Source organism: Xiphias gladius, chromosome 1, assembly GCF_016859285.1.
Source record: "Xiphias gladius isolate SHS-SW01 ecotype Sanya breed wild chromosome 1, ASM1685928v1, whole genome shotgun sequence".
NCBI classification, from domain to species: Eukaryota; Metazoa; Chordata; class Actinopteri; order Istiophoriformes; family Xiphiidae; genus Xiphias; species Xiphias gladius.
In genome coordinates, this window is record NC_053400.1 from 28,014,887 (window position 1) to 28,035,480 (window position 20,594).

At 40.6% G+C, this 20,594-nt stretch overlaps 1 protein-coding gene across 4 annotated transcripts in view; it reads left to right on the forward strand.

Annotated features, from left to right (window-relative positions):
- gramd2aa (GRAM domain containing 2Aa) overlaps positions 1–18,164 on the forward strand; it is a 30,528-nt gene extending 12,364 nt beyond the window's left edge. For 3 of the 4 annotated variants that reach the window (XM_040138761.1, XM_040138779.1, XM_040138771.1), the window contains exons 3-12: positions 5,564–5,621; positions 7,124–7,442; positions 8,839–8,942; positions 9,537–9,635; positions 11,991–12,062; positions 12,158–12,214; positions 13,565–13,742; positions 15,618–15,711; positions 16,638–16,742; positions 17,144–18,164. In XM_040138761.1, coding sequence (XP_039994695.1) covers positions 5,564–5,621; positions 7,124–7,442; positions 8,839–8,942; positions 9,537–9,635; positions 11,991–12,062; positions 12,158–12,214; positions 13,565–13,742; positions 15,618–15,711; positions 16,638–16,742; positions 17,144–17,147 — 1,090 coding nt within the window. In that variant the 3' untranslated portion in view covers positions 17,148–18,164. The remainder of the gene's footprint in view (positions 1–5,563; positions 5,622–7,123; positions 7,443–8,838; positions 8,943–9,536; positions 9,636–11,990; positions 12,063–12,157; positions 12,215–13,564; positions 13,743–15,617; positions 15,712–16,637; positions 16,743–17,143) is intronic. The other variant, XM_040138789.1, reaches the window with a different exon arrangement.
- Positions 18,165–20,594: the final 2,430 nt, after the last annotated feature.

Genomic DNA, 20,594 nt, shown 5'->3' on the forward strand with positions numbered 1-20,594 from the left:
TCTTCTCCTCCAGTTAAATTATTGACTGGGAGTCCACTGCTACACCGGCTACCGATGGGAGGTGTTCGCTTTCTAATTTAGGATTCAATTTAGGATCCTTTGAGCAAGTAATTAGTTTCACTATTCAGCGCTACAGCCAAGGACACTGAGATACATGGACAAGGCGCGTGTGTATACTTATACAGAAACACACACACACACACACACACACACACACACACACACACACACACACACACACACACTCGTAACTTTTTGCTTTGCCCATAAGGGGTATAATCTGATACACAGGTTTAGTTTCATTTCCAAACCACAACATCTGAAATGACAGTAGGGGTCGAAGTAAATTGTTCTTCCTCTGTGAGGATTTTTAGGTTATTATGCCTTATACCTTGTGTGCAGGACCCAGACCGATTCACTAGATGTACATTATGTGATCCACAGCCCACCGACCCTCCTGGCACCTGACAACCAACATGTTTTGTTGCTTTTGCTGTGTGGAAATCTTTACAAATCCTGCTTTATTGATTTTCGTGATTTTACTCCAGCTGGAAAATTTGATTGTTCCTCCTGGGCCTGTGAGTTCATTTTCAAACCCTCAGAGTAATGTCAAAAATAAACTTTACGTGACCATTTGGTGGAGCTAGATTTCAATGTTGTGTCTTTGAAAACAGTCCATCATTTTCCCACAAATCATCCCAGCTTGACCTTGTTTATACCCTCTGCAAAAAATTGCTTTACCTTGACGCACCACATTCACCGCTCTCCTAATGCCAAAATGGAATTGCCTGTAGTGGTTTTCTTTATACACTCACCTAGATGCGCCAGCAATATTGATTAAGACCTGGATCTTGTGTAAAAAAGAGAGAGACAGATGGAGAGCGAGAGCGAGAGGACCATAGTTAGTCCCCACGGAGCCGCCTGTGTTTTTAATAATCACTCTCCTTTCTCCACCTGGGAATGCAGAGCCACTGTGGAGCCTATTTATAGGCAGCAACCAGCAGGCAGGAAGGGCAGCACACATGCACTATTGTTCATAACATGGTCACAAGATAATGGGATGTCTTTTCTAGGAGGATGATCATAATAGGGAAAAGGATGAATTTGCATATCTAGGACAAGCTACGTAAAATAATTAAATGTTTGAAAGGTTAAACAGGTTAGTTTTTGACTCCTCTAATGACCTGATTTCTGCTGTAATTTAGTTTGGTCATGGAGTATTTATTCGATAGCCTGTTTTCTAAATTCATTTTAACCGCATTGAAATTGTTTAGGAATTCTGACCTTCAAAGGTGTACATCTCAGTTGTATTTTGGACATTATTGTTTTACTTATTAAATGTACACTTTGCAAGTAAATACTCCACAAAATGATGTTCGAGTGGAAAAACAAAACAAATAAAGTGTGTGAAACAGGTAAAGTAACATAAAGAATATTTACACTCTTAACTTTAACCGCAGGGAAAAGACGGTTTGGACATTTTGGAGGTTTTGGAAGGGTGCAGGATACATTTTCTTACTGCTGTTTTGCAGATAATATGTGATGCAAAGTCAAAAATATGTGATGTATCACTTTAAGTGTCTGTGAGGTGTCCAGCAGATCAAGCAGGAGAGTTGGCAGCACTGTCACAGCTGATCCTGATCTGACACAGGCACACACACACACACACAAGTGTGCGCACACACACACACACACACACACACAAACACACAGCAGGCAGCCCGTCAACCCCCTCTGATCTCCGACACTTTATCCCTGTTTGGGTCTTTTTTCCAGCCTGAGTTGTGGATCTCTGAGACACCAAAATGAATGATCTAAGGACTGAAGAGATGTTCACCTAGGCACGGTGAAGCTTCCAGTATAGTACCATGTACATTTCATACAGTTGTTGAACACACAACACCTGTGCAATATATTCCAATCCAACACACCCTGTGAAGCTTATAATCTTCACTGCTATTATGGAAATGAACTGTCATTCTTCATCCTAACAATAGCGGTTGGACAAAACAATCCCAACCAAATGTCCACTTAATATAATTTTCCATAGCTTTTAAGCACATCACATGAATTTCATCAGCAGATTGAATTTGCTCGGTTGCCATGGCAATGGCCCTGTTGCCATGTGAGCTCAGTAGATGTTTTTATCTATAGCACTAAACGTCCTAAACTCTACGCCAGCACGGATGAAGAGTCCTGAAGGTTCTACAGACGAGAGCAACTACTGAACTTTTATGTCAACACACCTGCCTCCATGACACCTGAGCAAACTGTCTGCTGACAAAGACCTTGTCATACAGTTGATAGTTAGCACTGCGGGTGGACCTTGGGTGGAGATCGTTTTGTCACACTCCTGTAACATTGGACAAAGTGCAAGTTGCATCCTCTGCGCAGTGTTTGTTTGTAAAATTAGATTAGAAACATGTTTGTACCTTTTTAGATGTGCTTTGCATTGTCGCAGGAGAAGACAATCTAAAAAGCTTATTATCCTCTCTGCTCATATCTCTGGTCTTTGTTAAGAATTGTTTTGTTAGTACCTTTATGTGCTTTATATACAGTGTATCTCACTCTTACAACTGCTGCTCTCACTCTCATCTTACTGTGTTTTTTAAATCTCCCCCTCTCCCTCATTTTACTTAACAGTTAAGTTAGAAGCTGCTTCCCTGTCAGCTCTAATACTGCACATTTTGACAGAGGGCTCAGCCGTAATTTAATTTTATTGTCGGCCATCTGAATCATATGAGTTATATTATGATGATACGAAGCTCTGTTGCATCGAGTCAACGCAAAAAGACACTTGACAAAATAAAACCTAAAACAACACGTGAGAGCAATCTGGAGAGAAAGCAGCGCAGTCAAGGACGGTTGTTTGGGGACAGAGGTCACGCTATCTTCTTACCCAGAGGACAATCTGTCATCAGACCAGGGACACCGACAGTCCTGCTGCTGTAAAGGCAACGGTGAGGGGTATTTTAACATAACGGCACCTTGCTGTGTACAGTGAAGGACATTGTTCATGGACATTACCATGTGGTGCTCTTATGTCATGATGTTGTAAGTTCTTGCTGAGTCAGCCATGTTGAGAAATAGATTTTCATGAAATATTGTTTTAGTAAGGATGAAATACAGGAGACGATTTTCTTGTCTTTTGCCTTTTTCACTTACGCTGCATTTGCATTAGTTTAAAGTTTAAACAGGCCTGTGCTAACATCTAGCTAGTAAGGCAGGTAAGGGTTATTTTTAAAGTTTGCGCCATGGACCGTTAGCCAAGTCCCGTTCACCCTAGTTACTGTTTCTACCTCAGTCAGCGTCTCCGTTCTCGCACGGCACATGGGCATCTTGTAATGACAACAGTAGCAGATTTACTATTGAAATTCTTAGTAATTTTGGAAACAATGGTGCAGTAATTTCAGACAGAGGTAAGCAAAAGATGGCTGTTTGTTTTGTCTGTAACCAACAAAAGTTGATTTTGCTGTCTGAAATGACAACTGTCGCCGCCAGATTTTACAGGCTGTTGCTTAAATTCGTGTTCGATTCCCATCTTCAGATTGGGCAATTAAAGGACAAGTTAAGGGAACCGTACTGAGCGACCGATTCTTTTGCACCTCTTATTGTTGTGACAGGTTGTTAGACGTCCTTGATTAAACCTTTAACAATGTTTCAAACCCACTGTAAAATTTGTGAAAGCTCCATTTTATCTACAAAAGCAAGAAAGGGAGATTTCACTCATCGAGACCACACTAGACCAGATCCAGATTAAAAAAACACTATCCCCGGACTCGTCAAATCTGGACCAGATTATTAAGGACAAGAAAAAGACTCTTTAAAACACAACTTCAGATTTGTGAAACCTTAATTCCTTTTGTGAAAACACAGAAAAGGGCAATTTCACTGCCCTTTTCGTATCGACACCACATCAGACCAGGTCTAGAGCAAAGGCCACTACACTTAGACTTGTCAGATCTGGACTAGATTATCCTAGAGAGGCTAAAGTCTCTTTAAAACCAAGTTTCAGATTGTGAAACCTTTGTTCTATTAGTGAAAACACAAGAAGGGTGAAAAGGAGTGTTAGCTAATTAAGCTAACGTTAGCTTTATCAGTACGTTGAAATAAATAAATGTTGGTGGCAAAATGGATGTTTTTAAATCAGTCATATATTTTATGTACAAAATCTTGTACAGTAAGAGTAACGGGTAGCTTTAACCGTCAGATAAATGTAGTGAAATAAAAAGTTCAATATCAGTCTCTGAAATATAGTGGAGCAGAAGTATAAATTATCATAGAAATACCTAAGTAAAGTACCTAAGTAAAAGTGCTTCCTTACGGGCCACCAATGATTATAAGGGGGATAAGGAAAGATGCATCTGACATGTATCTTATATCTCTGCTGCTTCCATACTTGTACGTATTTTCTAAGAGTATGTTTTCCCTTTCATCATTACAAAAGAAAAGGCTCGGAGGATGAGGGCTAATCGATGTGTGTGGCAAACGCAACAGTCTTCCTGCCTCCTTCACATTATTCCCGTCGGACTCGGCTCTCTCCCACTTTCCTCCCAGTTTTGACGGCCTTCTCCGTGTGTCGCCATGAAAAAATGGCCTGAACGGAGTGAGATAATACATCGCCGTACACGCGGAGCTGCAGTTGGGTTCTTTATCGGCATCTCCTCGAGCGAGAGTGTTTTCATATCAGCGTAGCATTACGCCGTCCTCTGCTCACTGTCAATCACCTGGCACTCACAGAGAGATACAGGAAGAGAGGGAAGTGTCTGTCAGGGAATAATCCCTGAAAAACATCGTGCCCTTCAGGCTTTGTTGTTGCATACATGCCTTCTTCTTTACAGCATCTCAACTGTGGCAGCAGTTCATTTCAATACAATTTTCCTTAAAGTCCTGATTATATTGTTTTTTATCTGCTGCGAGGTTCTGTCTGCGTTAGCAATCGACACCAGTATCGTGCTGTGACATCTGCTGCACTGCTCTGAATATTCGTCTTGAGGCAGCCATCATGCCAATGATTCATGTGTGTGTGTGTGTGTGTGTGTGTGTGTGTGTGCGTGTGTGTGTGTTTATGTGTTCTGAATACGAAAAGAACAACATGGATAATCTCCTGGCATGGTCACTATTTGTGTTTAAACAACTCCGTATTTATGTTGTTTTGTGACAGCCTTCATCTCCCTGCAGTTATGCACACACTGATGATTAACTTGTCACGTGGACGCTTTGAACCAGCTGGGATTTTTCTGCAATGTACATATTTACAGATACACACATAATGTACACATGCACACAAGCTAACAACCATTTGTTATGCTGCCAAGAACGGTTTTTGCATTTTTCAGGCCAGATGAAGCTATTAATCTCCCTTCAGATGTGCTTGTACTAATACTGTATATTGAATTACACTTTGTTTTTTTGAAGATTTTTTTTGTCCCCTAGTAGTACATTGAGAACACTGGTAGATGCATGGTATATTTTGCATACAGCAGATTTATCACTATTGAGAGGTCAAACACACACACACGAGGAAGTGTCATTCACAAGTGTATTTTTCCCTTCATCACAGGTTTCAGCTGATTGAAGACCTGTCCTACGAAGACGTGAAGAAATGTTACAGGGGCTCGGTGAGTCCGGTCTCCCGTTGATGCTAATTGTCAGTGTGTTATTTTGTGATTTCTCTCGCAGTATGATGACACGCTAACGAGTTAACAAATGACCAAATGTTTCCTGCTTACCACCCCACAAGTGTGAGATTTCTCAAGCTCAGTTATCTATAACATTTTAGACTCAACTTATTAAGCTGAATGGAGAACAAATAATATCACTGAACATAGCTGCAGAGTGCTGTTTATACCCATTCCATACATTCTGGTTATTTTCTCATAATATATATATATATATAGAAGAGATCCTGCATGATTCACCTTGTTTTCCTACAGATTACCCTTGTTTTTGTCATTTTCTCATCTATCATCATCTGTCACTTTATACTAAAGTAGAACTTCTCAGAATTTCATGTCATGAGTAGTCAACTAATGTGGCTATGCTGACAAGTTTGTCCCGCATTTAATGACTCAGTTTTTCAGTTTTAGCAACAGTGCGTTTGCTTCAGCCCTGCGCCGTCTTTTCAAGACTTTTTCAAGATTTCAGCCTCGATGTGAGCCACATACAGTAACAGCATCATCATCGAGGAGAAATAATAAAACCGCACCGCAGACTAATCATCCGATACCATTTCATCCATGAATTAATTTATAGCAAATGTTTATACATTAAAAGTCAACATTAACTCTGGGCTTGCCCTCAATGGCGATCGAGCCTTCTGCATTACTGTAACCTACTGTAAGCACCATTTCACTGAAGACAGAAGCTGCTCTCGCATGAGCTATTAATAGAAAGACAAAAGCAGGAGCGGCAGACAACAGCAAACTGAGCAGAAGCGAGTGGAAGGAAAGATAGATGGGATTCAGGGCAGGACAGAAAAATAGGGAAAGATAGTTCGGTGGGAGAGATATCAAGAACTGGAGGTGAGTTTGAGGGGTGACGGGGGAGAGCAGGGAATGAATGAGACCTCTTGTGTGTTCAGGGAGGAACATTTAGGATTTTCCTTGAACAGTGAGGACTTTTAGGTGTCACAGTCTGACACTACAGACAAGGGGAGAAACTGACAGATAGGGAGAGGGGAAGGCGAAGGCAGAGAGAGAAAAGGATTTCAGCTGAGAGTAGCAAGGAGTAGGTACCTGTGCGTGCCAGAGTGTGTGCCTGTTGTTTTTTTTTTTTTTTCAGCTCCGTATGATGAAGGGCAGAGTGCTTGTATGTGTTTAGAGGAAGGAAAAGGATAGGGAGGGTGTCAGCTGGGTGCTGCAAAGTAAAGAGCCACTGGAGGTGTACTTGAGACAGGGAAAGAGAGCCTTGTAGTTTCTGAGAAAGAGCTCAGTGGCTGTAAACTGAGGCGCTGCTGCTGTAACTCTGTAGTAGCGTACGTGTATGTCTGTGTGTGTGTGTGTAGGTGTAGGTGAACACATTAGAGCCAGGTGTGTATTTGTACGTGCACGCAGACTAGAGGTAGTTGCACGGAGGCGGTCCTCCATCTCTGCCCCGTTACTGACCGGCGACAGGGGAACAGTGTGTGTCTTGCAGCAGCTTGCTCCAGGCCTTGGATGTGCGCGAGTGTGTGTGTGTGTACGGTGCCAACGTGCTGAGCCTGGTGCAGAACTCACGTCCCTTGAGGGAGAGGGTGGTGTCTGCGGCGAGCGGAGCCGGAGTGGCCGGTGGTGGCGGAGTGGCCGGTGGTGCCGGCGGTGCTAGTGCTGTGCAGGCCGGCCGGTCCACCAAGGAGCTGCTCATGACTCTGCCCTGTCCCTCTGCGCAGACTGTCAGCAAGTACAACTCGCAGTACCACAAACTGTTCCAGTGTGTGCCCAAGGATGAGATACTCATGAAAGGTACTGTCTTTCTACCCCAAGGAGAACTTTAAGACTGTGTGTATTTTCCTGTGCGTACATCTCATGCTTCAGCTTCACTTAGTTCATTTCAATCATTTGCCTGTTATGCATTTGTATTCTTTCTATTCTTCAGATCCTCTCAGCCTGTTTTAACTGTACTGTTTAGCTCTTCTTGCACGCTACTAATGCACAGTAACAACATGGGACTGACATTAGCCTTTTATTAAATATTAGATATAGGCTTTTAATCTGATCTAGAGCTGAAAAGATTAACCGATTAATAAGTTTGTCAATCGACAGATTGATCGCGGCCAATATGGATAACTGAATAATCATCAAGTCATTTATCAAACAAAATCAATCAAAAATTCCTGAGCTTCCATGTTCCTGCTTTACAGTTATCATTAAAATTTAATGTGCCTTTAAGCTATTTTAAGACGTCACCTTTGGCTCTGGAAAAATATGGGCATTTTAACAAACATCTGAAAAATGTAAAGGCAAACTGATTAGTCAGAAAAATAATCAATAATGAGTCATTAGTTGTGGCAGGCAAATGCTATCCAATGTTGGTGCGATGGAAGCTACATAAAAACAAAAAGTCAGTCAAATCTGCACTTAAATTTCATTGTCTGTGCACATTTTATTTATTCATATAAATGTGTAGCAGTAATTTTTGTAGATCTTTCCGTTAATGCCAGACTTTTTGTTGACATGAGGACAGATGAATCTTGTGTCATGTTACGGCATCTTAAAAAAACTGCTGTGTAAGTGTCCTGTCAGTCCGTGTCCTAAATTATAAGAGGTATTTCCACCTTGACAAGAGTAAAATTTCTGGTGGAAACAGTGAAAACAAGCAAGATCTTACGAAAATGTTCAATAATCCCTCATATTTGTAGGAAGTGTCAGCAGTTATCAGCAGCTTCGATGTATGGGCATCTTTAACAATATTCATGCCCCTTTTGTATTCCAAAAGCCACATTGTGGGTCATACAGTATCGTTTTTTGTAATTCTTCCTTTGTTCTACTTTTTATTCCTTTTACGTGGGTGTCTTGACTCTGAATGCAGCTCTGAGTCTTCTTGCTTCATGTCTGCCATCTGGTTAAGCTCAGAAACACTCTAACTGCCAGATTTTCAGCATGACCAGCATCTTCTGCACTGTATCTACCTGGTTTACCACCAACACTGATGTTATGTGCAAATCAAAATAAAACCTATGATGTGAAACTTTAGAGATGAATGATTGTAAAAGTGACGTTGAATTTTCCAAAATTACTGGTGAGGCAGTATGAGGTTCCGAGATATTGTTTTATTAAACCTGTATGTTTTTCGTTATCCAGGTTACAGTTGTTGAAAGAATAAGAAAAAAAAACATTTTTCTCTCTCTTCTTTTCTCAGTGTACTCCTGTGCTCTTCTCAGAGATATTCTTCTACAAGGCCGGCTCTACATTTCCAGAAACTGGCTGTGTTTCTATGCCAACCTCTTTGGCAAAGACATCAAGGTACAAATGACTTGACAGACAGCTTAATAAACTCACACTCAAAACTGACAAAACGCGAACCAAGCAACTCCCAGTCACACTTTGAAGAGCTGATTGGACAACTTGACAGATCGTTTGACTGAAAGTCCGTCAGGATTAAGGACTGGCTTTCTGTGTCACGGTCTAAATTCTCCCACACAGAAACTGTCTCTCTCTAAACGTCTGCGACGTGAAATTACGTACCAAGAACGGGTAAACCTCCTGAACCTTCAACCTCAACCAGTTATTCGATTTTCTCTTTGTTATGTTGTGAATTGTTCTTTTTCCTTCAACTCCCTCAAACCCAACCTCCCCTGACATCCTAGAGACAATAAGCTACTTATTCAGACTACATTCCTTACATTCTAACCGAAATAAGACACGTTTCATGTCCTCTACTGATTTTTTTACGGGGGCTTTTGAGTGTACCCCAGTGTCCATCTTCCCTGCAACCATTTATTCAAATCATACTGTTGTTTTTACCTTACCTATCATTTTCTCATCATCTTGCGTTTAATTTTTGCCCCCCCTCAAATCTGAGAGTCTCCGCATCAATGTTATTTATTCCCTCTCTAGGTGGCGATCCCTGTCATTTCTGTGAGGCTGGTGAAGAAGCACAAAACAGCGGGCCTCGTGCCCAATGGCTTGGCTATCACCACAGACACCAGCCAGAAGGTAAACACTTCCAACACAGTCACCGTGAATTAAAATACTTATGCTGATTAGCGCAGCATGGGTGTATTTTCCAGGCGAGGTGTGATGGAAAAAACAACACCGTGCTAAAGATAGAAGCGGAGTGGAGTCCCAGCCTGGTAGCGCAAGAGAGTGAAGGGTTTTTCCACCATTAAAGCAATGTTCAGAAGGGCCTCTTAGCTTTCTATCATATCAGGCTCAAACCCTCATCAGGTGGTGTTTTCAAAGACGTAATGCGCCTTTCAGCTTCTGTTCCCCAAAATTTATTATTTGTGTGCAACACACCTTCTGCAAGGGAGAGAAGAGGGGGGGGGACTAAGTCATTTGAAAGCATGATTTGCTAAATTGAGGATAGAAATACCAATATTGAGCACACATATAGGTAATTTGAAGCTGTGATTCATCCAAAACCTCCCACCTCCAACACCCAGTGAGCTCTGGAGAACTTCAAAAAAACAAGCATGCTAGCATTTAAGCAAATCCATAGTGTCTCAGTTGTCCATTCTTTTCATATGGTGGAATGTGGTCCAACACTAACTATGCTGTATTTAATGTGGTACATATAAATATCAGAGATACTGTATCGGTAGGTGAAACGAAGCAGAAAAATTAGTCCTGTTTTAGGATAGTAACTCATAAACAGAGCAAAATTAAAAGACAAATCATGCTGGTTCAAGCACATGCAATTTGGATTTTTGAAGTTTACCTATTATATCAAATTACCAATTATATCAAATTGTGGCATCTGCAGATCTTTTTGCTTAAATCTCGGAAAATAGATCACAGAATATTCTGCAGGTTTCTAGTTGTAGCGCACATATTTTAGCTTCATGCAGATCGATGCCGCGGTGCACATACACGTAGGAGCCAGCTACTCAGCGTCACGGGAATCACAAAGTTCAGAGATAGCACATCTTTAAGTGCTCCTCAGACACTCCTATGTCATACTGTAAGCTCATACACACATATACCACTTTACATGTGTTTTGCACCTTGTCAAGCAGACCTCATTAATTAATAATACAAATAATTAATTATTAATAAACAGAATGATTGGGCTGTTTTTTTTTTTTTCACCAGATAAATGCAAAAGAAAACATTGAAATTCTGCACACTGTCAACACTGAGGTCTACTATTTGTGCTTTAGATAACAGTTTTCCAGCTAAATGTAAAAATGTGTCAGCAGATATTCATACGTGTTGTCTGTCTTCACCTTCAAATGGTCATATGCTTCCCCTCTCTTTCTCTATTTAAGACTACACTTTAACTCAGCTAGTCAAACCACCACGCAGCAGTGTAGAACAGTTATTTACACCCCAATGATGCAAAACACTGTTATTAAATTGGCCCGAGGTTGGAATATTGCTGCTATGAAATGAGCAAATAAATCTCCTCAGAAGTGAAATATTACACAACTGTATTCCAACCCGTTGGCCAAACTGCAGAGAGTCTGATCCACTGGCGAACACAGCCAGTGTCAGAGCAGCGACTTCCCAACAAAGAATCACCTTTGTCACGGCATATGGACGTGATGTTTCATGCCGTACAAGGACAAATAGCTCGAGATTATGTAATACGCGTTACACAAGCATTGTGCACATACATGCCCCTGTACAGTATGACTATACTGCATACATTTGAAAAATGCCTGGGGCTGGTTCTTCTGTTTATTAGGTAAAAGGTTCACAGCTCGTGTCTGTAACGACAAAGTTCAGACTCATTTGTAATTTTTCAGACTCATTTACCCACGTGACTGTGTCAGGAGAGACACGACAGGACTGTTTATGAACCGACAAAGGACGAAACAGCTGATGAAGTGCGCACAACGCAGTGTTTCAAATTTTCATACATAAACTCAAAAGTGCTTTTTAAATAACACTGATGCTTATCCGGGTCAGGGCAATATTTGGGTAAGCTGTCGCTGACCCGTCATTCGTAATTTTTCATGAAAGAATAAACTGGAACCGAAATGTGATTAGAGAAATATCCCCTTTGTGTCCCAGATTAAAGCTTTTCGAATCCCTGAAGTGTTATTCGCCTCAAATGATCTCAGGCAAATTTTAACTCTTGCCCAGTCATGTTGATGTGCTACAGTGCTGCAGACATTAGCAGAGCATTCTTTTCATATAGACCGATGAAGAATATATATTTGAGAGAACCACTCTGTTTGAATGAGCTTCAGTTGTATGCTTTAAACATTCTTATGTGTATGGGTGAATTCAGAATAGTTTCAAGAGATCTTTTTATTTTTTTTACTTCTGTATACGCTGTGAGTTTCAGAACAGATTATCAAGATGATGTTTAAATCACTGTTTCTCTTTTTTCTATTTCCTCAGTATGTATTTGTATCTTTGCTATCAAGAGACAGTGTATATGACGTCCTTCGCAGGATCTGCACACACCTACAGGTCAGAGGACACACAGTCATGCATGCTGTTCCTTGAGACTATGTACTGTGTGGTGTACATGTCAGTTAAAGAGGTGATTTCCTTTCCCTCTCCAGGTCAATGGGAAGAGTCTGAGCTTGAAGCAGTTCATGGAGGAGCCGACCTTATCGTTGGTCAGTGACAACTCGTCTTTCATAAAACATCATGAAATCATAAAATTGTAAAGATCAAAGTGGGTGGAACTTCCACATTTGGTGATCCACCGGTATTAAAGTTACTTTACTTCTGTTTCATGTTGGCCCAAAGGCCTCTGACAACTCTCACTTACAACTACCCCTGACCTGAAGGCTGACCCACCGTCGTACACAGACAGGATCAATAGATCATTCTGTTACAGCTGCAGCCTTGCAGTGAATTATCCCCCGAGTCGGCAAGATGCTATCAAAGAGCGCTGTGAAGTCACCTTGTCTGTGTTTAGCATTGGCCACTCTGCAACAGAACAGCTTTTGTATGAAGGCATAATTAAGTTCTGTTAACATGCTCGTCCTTGATCACGCTCTGATTTATACTGATAGTGTACAAAGAAAAAAGGGTGTTTGTTCAAGTTGCCAGCATATTATGATGACGGTTTTGTAGAGCTTTGCTAATAATTCCAGATCATGTTAAGAAATAAATGTATCTGTATATTCCAGATAACCAGAATATTGCTGAATGTCTTAGTAAATATTTCATGCGGGCTCTCATAGGGCTTAATAGATATCTAGGCATTCAGAGCTTGAAAATGAACATGTTACCAGTTTCTAATAGGTCACCCTGATTCGAAGTTGTATCTATCAGCTTTATTAATAGTTTATGAATCATTTTCTAATGCTTTATAGAACCTTTATAAACCATTAGTAAGACGGACTTTTTTGTGAAAAATCCCTGTGACTGTTTGGACTGTGGGACCTCTTGCCTGGGACCAAAATCCACTTATTAACTTCTTATTTACATTTATCATTGGAGACTTATAGCTTGTTAGAAAGTGAGAAATCCATGTCCATATATGGATTAATAATATTTACAACTACATTATTACAAAAAAGAAACACACACCACACCTGGAACCCCAAGATTGTTCTAACTAATGGCCTGCAACTTTTATTAAAGCATTGGTAAATTAATAATAGTAACCATTTTTAAAGCCATCAGTTTGAATTTATAGCCCCTTTTAAAAAGGGTGACTCTGTGGTAAAAATAGATGCCTCTGAAAGTGCTGATTTATCACCCAAATTAGCCAATATGCCTCAGCTCTGTGGACACTTTACGAATGAAAAGTGATATGTGGCGTTGATATAGCTCAGTAGTTCCCGGTCACAGGGAGGGTTCACGTGACGATTAAAGGGATGAGAAAGAAAAAGGAAAAAAAAAAGTTTCACACAGTAGTTTTATTTATTTTTGACCTTTTTCGAATTTTGCTTTTTGCTCTATTAGTTTGGATCCCTATCTTTCCAGTAAATTCTCCTCGTTCCTCTGTGCCACAGGACGAGTTCCCCGCTCCAGACGAATTCCCAGTGGTTGACGAATTCCCATCAGTGTTAAAGTGGAGAAGAAAACCCTCAGTGGTGTCTGTGTCCTCCTCCCTCCCTGACCTCCTGGGGAACTCCACGAGCAGCCTGAGCGCCACAGACACACCCTTCAAATCAGAACAGCTGCTGGAAGGTGATAAAACTGATAAAACTATACATACAATGAAGATGCAGTGTCATTGCATGGATGCAAAGTCCAAGGCTTTATCCAAGGCTGCACATTCTCAGTTTTCTTCTTAGAATAGACTGGCTGAAGGCTGCAGATAGTTCACTGAAAGATTGTTGGTGTGGCTAATTTCTATTATGAGAATTATCCACATCACTGGTCACTACTGTGTATGGAAAGTGAGGTAAATCAATCTGCACCTCAAAAGTAGTTTGAATTCAAAAGCAGTTTTCAATCTGCCTTTTCCTCCCGGCATAATTATGTTTTCATTAGTGTATAATCGCCGCAAACAAAGAATCGTTGTGTTTTTGTTAGCTTAGAATGAGCCCTTAATATCTATATAGGGACCCCACCATGTTGCAACGTCATGTTTCTACAGTAGCCCAGAGCGGACAAACCAAACACTGGCTCCAGAGAGGGTTTTTCGCATTTTTATGTTGCCTGAAGGTCATCATAAGCTCTACTACACGTCAGAAAAAGGGAGGGGTGAGGGGGAGGGTATTCATCAACGTCACCGCTCTATGCCACTAAATCGCACTCACTTGTCCTTTAACTTAAAATAACTAAAACTATGTAGTCTAACTATATGCAGGGGAATAAAAGATGTAAGGAGTTCTGCCCAATAATGAGGTGGTAATCCACGAAGGGTTTCATAGGTAATAAGTAAGAAATAGGGAGTCGGTGAACTGAGGACAAAATCGGTATTGCATCTTCATCTTAGGATAACAGTGTGAATATTTGCTGTCATCGAATCGTATTTATACTGTGATGCATGGATATAGAGTTAAGTTGTCTGGATGCATATGTTGTGTGGGTTTTTATGTTTCATTTCATTTCTTACTTTGTGTGTCTCTGTGTGTGAGAGAGTGAGAGGGAGCAAAAGACTTGAGTAAAATAAAGAGTAATTGCTTTCGGGCGGCAACGGCTCTCTTATGCAATGACACATTAAGCTCCAAATGGAGATTAAATCATGTGGGGGGCTTGTATTAAAAGGCTTTGGGCTGATGCAGATTAAGTAGAGATTATCATAAACAATGTCTGCTGTCAGAGCTGTCTGAGGACAGTACAACAGCTGTATGGTGACGGGCTTTAGATCATGTATAAATACTAGCCTACCTTAATGCTGTTCCCTGTTACATGCTGAATATTTGATCATTGTCAGCCTTTGTGTACACTATCACCGCAGCTCACGTGTGGAGTGGAACGCCGGGAAGTAATGTAATTACCTGTGTTACAGGAGCTTCACATCACAAACATATAGCACCTGTGCAAAAAGAAGCACTGCATACATGTTAGCTACATGCCCCCGTAATGGAAATGTAGAGATATACTTGGTTTCGTATGGTTCAGACGGTACGCTTTTCACTTTTTGCGATATTTTTAATGAACAATGAATGAGGAAACAGTAAAAACAACGTAAGATTCTTCAAACTTTTCACTTGGTTAATATTTTTGCCCTATGACAACGACATAGTTTCAGTTTTAGAAAATCAGCATGGCAACGCAGCAGCTGAGGTCTCTGACAGTAAACAGTGTTAATATAATATAATTTAACTACACCCTCCAGCATTTCATATGTATAAACAAAAACGGGTACCCTTTGGAAGGCATAGTCGATAAGACTGACTTAATACCGTGAGTCATTTTTGTGCTCCGAGCTTCATATTGTCACACCATTAACTGCGCGCTGTGTGCTTGTTTGAGTCCGAATGTGTTCAGATTTGCACTAACAGGTGGACCAGCACTATTAAAAGTGAAACATGTAGTATAGTCAAGCCAAGTACTGTTGATGGTTTTATGTTAGCGTGGGCGTGTGTGTTTGTGTGTTCGTGCGTGTTACAGAGCGAGCCCTGCAGACAGACAGAGGTCTTTTATCAGAGCCAGTGGCGGAGCTGGGCCAGATGGAGTACCAGCTGCTCAAGTTCTTCACCCTGCTGTGAGTGTACAGAGGGACACACAGACACCAACGACGCCACCCTCACCTCCTCCAACAGCTGACTCACAGCTACACACACTCTGTGCGCATTAACATGGAGATATGAACAGTGGGCGATTCACTCAGTCACAACGCACACGGGGTTCGGAGCTATTAAAACGCTTTTTAGTTTGTATTTTTACACAGAGAGGTTGCCTGCTATGTGGCTTAACTTCATTATTAAAGGTTCATTGCAGTGCATCGAATAATTTGTCATTCTACTCCATCTGCCCTCAGTCACAGCAGGGTGGCTGTCCTTCGCCCAGAAGGGCACGAAGCTGCTCTGCTGAAGTGTCCCTGAGAGAGCAATGACTCCCTCCCTATCTATTCCTGAGAAAAGACAAATTTCTGTCTCGTATATCACAGATTATAATCTATATAGATTACAATGAAAACAATTAATGCTTAAAATAGAATACCTAACTCATGTAATAAAGCCAAACATTGATGCATATTTAGTAACTCTTAAGTTAATTAAAAGATAAATAGTGTAATGTTATACTAATGTGAGGTAATAGAGTGCAGCCTTATTTTGATAACCTGCACATAAACTGTATTACCATGCAATGGTAATTTCAAATGAATAGAGAATTGTGAAAAACAAAAATGAACGTAGAATTTCACAACACATGCTAGTTTCAGCTGTTTGATATTTTTATATTTTAGTTTTTGCCAGAACACTGCTATAGTCCTCTAAGACATGTTTAAACTGGGTTGATCACGGACAGTGTAGAGCCATGACATGTTGACAGAAAGTCAAACATCGCCTCCCAGTGTTCATCAACAGACACTGCAGCTCTCTTCCTCCACAACAGAGGATTCTAATGTCATAATAATCCTAAAAATTTTAACTTGATTAATCCGTGTGTCTCCTCCTCGTTCCTCAGTATTATCCTCCTCATCCTGTCGTCCTGCTACTTGGCCTTTCGTGTGTGCAGTTTGGAGCAACAGCTGTCCTTCCTCAATAACCCAAATCTGCCCCTGAGAGAGAGGTAACAATGCATCAGCTACATCATCAGTACTTTATAGTATGAGAAACATTTGATTTTTTTTTTTTTATTTAAAGAAGAAAACCCAACACATTAATACACCCAAGATAAAGGCCATTCAGTGCGCATGGAAGACGAGATTTAGACATAGGAGACGAAATAAACCAAGTCAAGTGTGAGAAAATTGTGATAGTTAAATTTTTAATGAGAGGGGTTAGGTTTATTATATTGTAAAACAAATGAGGTTTGGGCTGATAGATATTCTGCTGGTTTCCACGTGTACAGCGTATGTATGAGTGTGTGTAATGGGATCGGTGTAAGGCTGAAAAAATAAAAACAGATATTTGTGCTGTTTATTTTCCCTCCATCGAGTCCACTAAACTGGCTGCTTTCTTCTCGTCCAGGTAACCACTGCTCTCCGCTGTGACCCATCGGATTGGCTGCTCTTTCCTCTTCTCATGCCCGACACCAGCTGCAACACATGAAGGAGCAACGTCAACCCGACTCCGGGCATCTTACGAACCTTCTCACCACGGAATGAGTTCCTATTCAGTGATCACTTTCAGACTATGCAAACAGACTGTCTATTTATTTTTTAATATAAAGTAGGTTTTACTTTAGAACATGATTGTCTACCATGGCCTGTCCCTCTCATAGACATGTCATCTTTAACCACATGACGCTGCAGTGTAAATAGATCCTCAAATAGACAGCAGATTACAGTTGAACCCGCTGTTTGTGGCACTGATGAAGGTAGAGGCGGTGATGGAGACTAGAGGTGAGGTTGGTGCTGGAGGATGGAAAGGTAAGAGATAATTCAACACATTGATTACTTGAAAAGACTGATAGCAAAAACATTTCAGGTGAGTTGTGGTGTTTGCAGTCATGACTCATCAATTAATATGTGACATATTCTGACAACAAGAGGACTAAACAAAATGTTTTTCTTTCTGGTGAGATCTTGCCATAGCCCTCAGAAGAAGGCTAAAATTAGCTACTACAATGCACTTTTTAAAATATGTCCACATTATTTCAAATTTTAAAAAATCTTGTTAATAGGTACTCAGTTGTCATTTTTGAAAGTATTTATGGAAGGAAGTCATGTTATGACTACAGACTCTTGACTGATTGAAGTTACCTGTCATTTAACTCTGATATAGTGGAGCAATAACACCAATTGTGGATGTTAAATATAATGTGAATAAGATGGTTAGATGACATGCATGATTTTTGTTTTTAGTTGTACCCATCTGCTGAGTGAAAGGAGTGCCCAGGGTGTTTTTTACACCAAAGACTCAGAAATGACACAGGGGGCTCTGAGTGTTCATGATACAATATCTTTGTCTGAAGATATTTTACTAATTTTGCAAAGATGGATGAAATGTAATCCTTGACTTGTTTGTGAAATCACTATGAATTAAATTGGCAAAAAAGTGTAGATTAAAGAAAATGTGTTTGTGGCTTTTAATTTGATGTTGGAACATTTTGGGTGCCAAGGCTTTACCTTCTGATATTCCATCCTTTCATATTGTCACTACGTACAGGACAACCATGAAAAGGCTTGACTCCCAACGGGACAGCAAATTTTAGTAACCTGCACAACTGAGACTAAATTATAAAATTGGACCACAATGTTGGCAGAAGCACAGAGTGCTCAATAACTTACATATAGAGTGTTGGCTGCACACCACTGGCATTAGTTTTCTTCCAGATGTCCCAGTTTAAACTTAGAAACTTGTCATGGTTGTGTGTTCGTTTTTATAAAGCTACAAAACCGACCCTTTTTTTTTTTTTGATCAAATGTTTTATTTATTCAAAGTTTTGGACAAAGGCAATGTACAATAATAGCCAATATAACACAAGCCAAAGCATTTAACAGCCAAAAAAGATGAAGAGCAAAATGACAGAAGAGGAAAAAAAATTTTTTCCCGGGGATTACGAGAGGCCAGCAGAACATTACGACCTCTAATCAAAATCAGGTCTCAATTCTGGGACATCTTTTCTCTATCTAGTCTATCTAAAAGAAGGTCCTTTTAGGACTCAAGTAGGCAAGTACAAAACGTAAAGACAAAGCCCCTGGAAGTTCTTCTATCAGTGATGAGTTTGTGAAATGTGTGTTGTAATGGCTGATCCCATGGGACCCCAGAAGTCCTAACGGCCACCTTAAGTTGTAAAGACAAGAGGAAAAAAGAGCCTGGAAGGTCATAACAGCCTTTCAGATCCTAGAATGAGCAGAGACTGGTGTCATATTAAATATCTCCTAAGGTGTGACCACCCTTTTCCCCCATTGGGAAAAAAACAAAAAGGCCTCCATCCTATGAGTAACTGACAGAATGAGCTCTGGGTAATATATTCATTTTGATTATTACAGCACAGGCTTGTTGTGAGATGGGCAGGCCCGACCATCTATCAAGGTCCTGGAGAAAACTGTTGCCCGTAGTAGTATAATTATGCTTCACAGTGTGATTTAGGGTGGGGAATATTTCGATGCCAAGATATTTGAAGTGTGTGACCATTGGGATGTCTGCAAGCCAAATAACCGATTTGGCACCTTGTTAAGGAGTAAAATTGATGGGGCCAATTGATCTTAAAAACCTGATAGGGTGCCGAAGTCTTCTGTTACCCTAAGCAAATGAGTTGCAGATGTCGAGGGTTTATGCATAAAAATTAGTACATCATCTGCATACAGGGTAATGTGATGAGGAGTGCCTCAGATAGATATGGGTCTAATATTCTGTCATTGTCCTATAAATTGAGCCAGTGGCTCGAGGGATAGGGCAAAAAGCCCTGGACTCAAGGAACAGCCCTGTCTGGATAATTTTGTGATGGAAAAATGTAACAAGCAAATTTTGTCTGTCAAGATCATTACTGACGGAGCAGCATAAAGTACTTTAATCATATGGATGAGCCGCTTCCCTTGTCCCATTGTCTCTAGAACAGCCCAAAGATATGACCACTCCAGCCCATCGAAAGCTTTCATAGCATCCAAAGATATGACAGATGCTGGTGTTTTGTCGTCTTTGTTAGCATCAATTAAGTGCGGTAAATATCGAAGGTTGTCAGTGGCTAGGTGACCACAAAAACCAACCTTGTCTCAAGTCAGCGGATAGATGAATAGAAACACATGTTTGACATTATCTGATGGGGTCTGAAAAGGCACCATAAACTTAAAAGCTGGAGAGCTTTCAACAGTGATAGTTAGGTACAGTATATGCCATACAGTAGGTGTGTGACATGTGGTGCTTTCCCTTATAAACTAATTAAACAGTGTATGTGAGTAAGACATTTGACATTTGACCCTGGCGTGGGACCCTGTCTAGTTTTTTGAATAAAATAAACTGTACACTACTCAGACTAACAGAGAGAGGGAGAGATTTCTGGGTTAGTCCCTTTGTCTGACAAATGCAAATGTGGTCTGATTTAAAAGGACAGACTGGATTGCAGCCCAGGCCGGGTAAATGATGGTTGACAGAGTCAGTTCACACTGTTTCCACACTACAGTTCAGTCACGTTCAAAACGGTCATGCTTTTGAATAGAGCAACGTTTAGTCCAAGGAGCAAATACTGGGACGAATCCTTACTAGACAGTGTTCCTTTTTTATTTACCCTTAACTAGCTTATCATTAATTTACCTTACTCTACATTGACAGTATTGTGTGACTGGATCAGCTTGTTCCAGCTCTTCATTGAAGCTATGGCACATTTAGACCGAGTAAATATTCAAACCCAAGACTCAATTTTTTATGGCTGCGCCACTTCATCAAAGGAAATATTATAGATCTGCTGTGCATCATTTTATACATATTGCCCACCAGATTAGCCTGACATATTTGGAGTCCTTGGAAACTTACAATT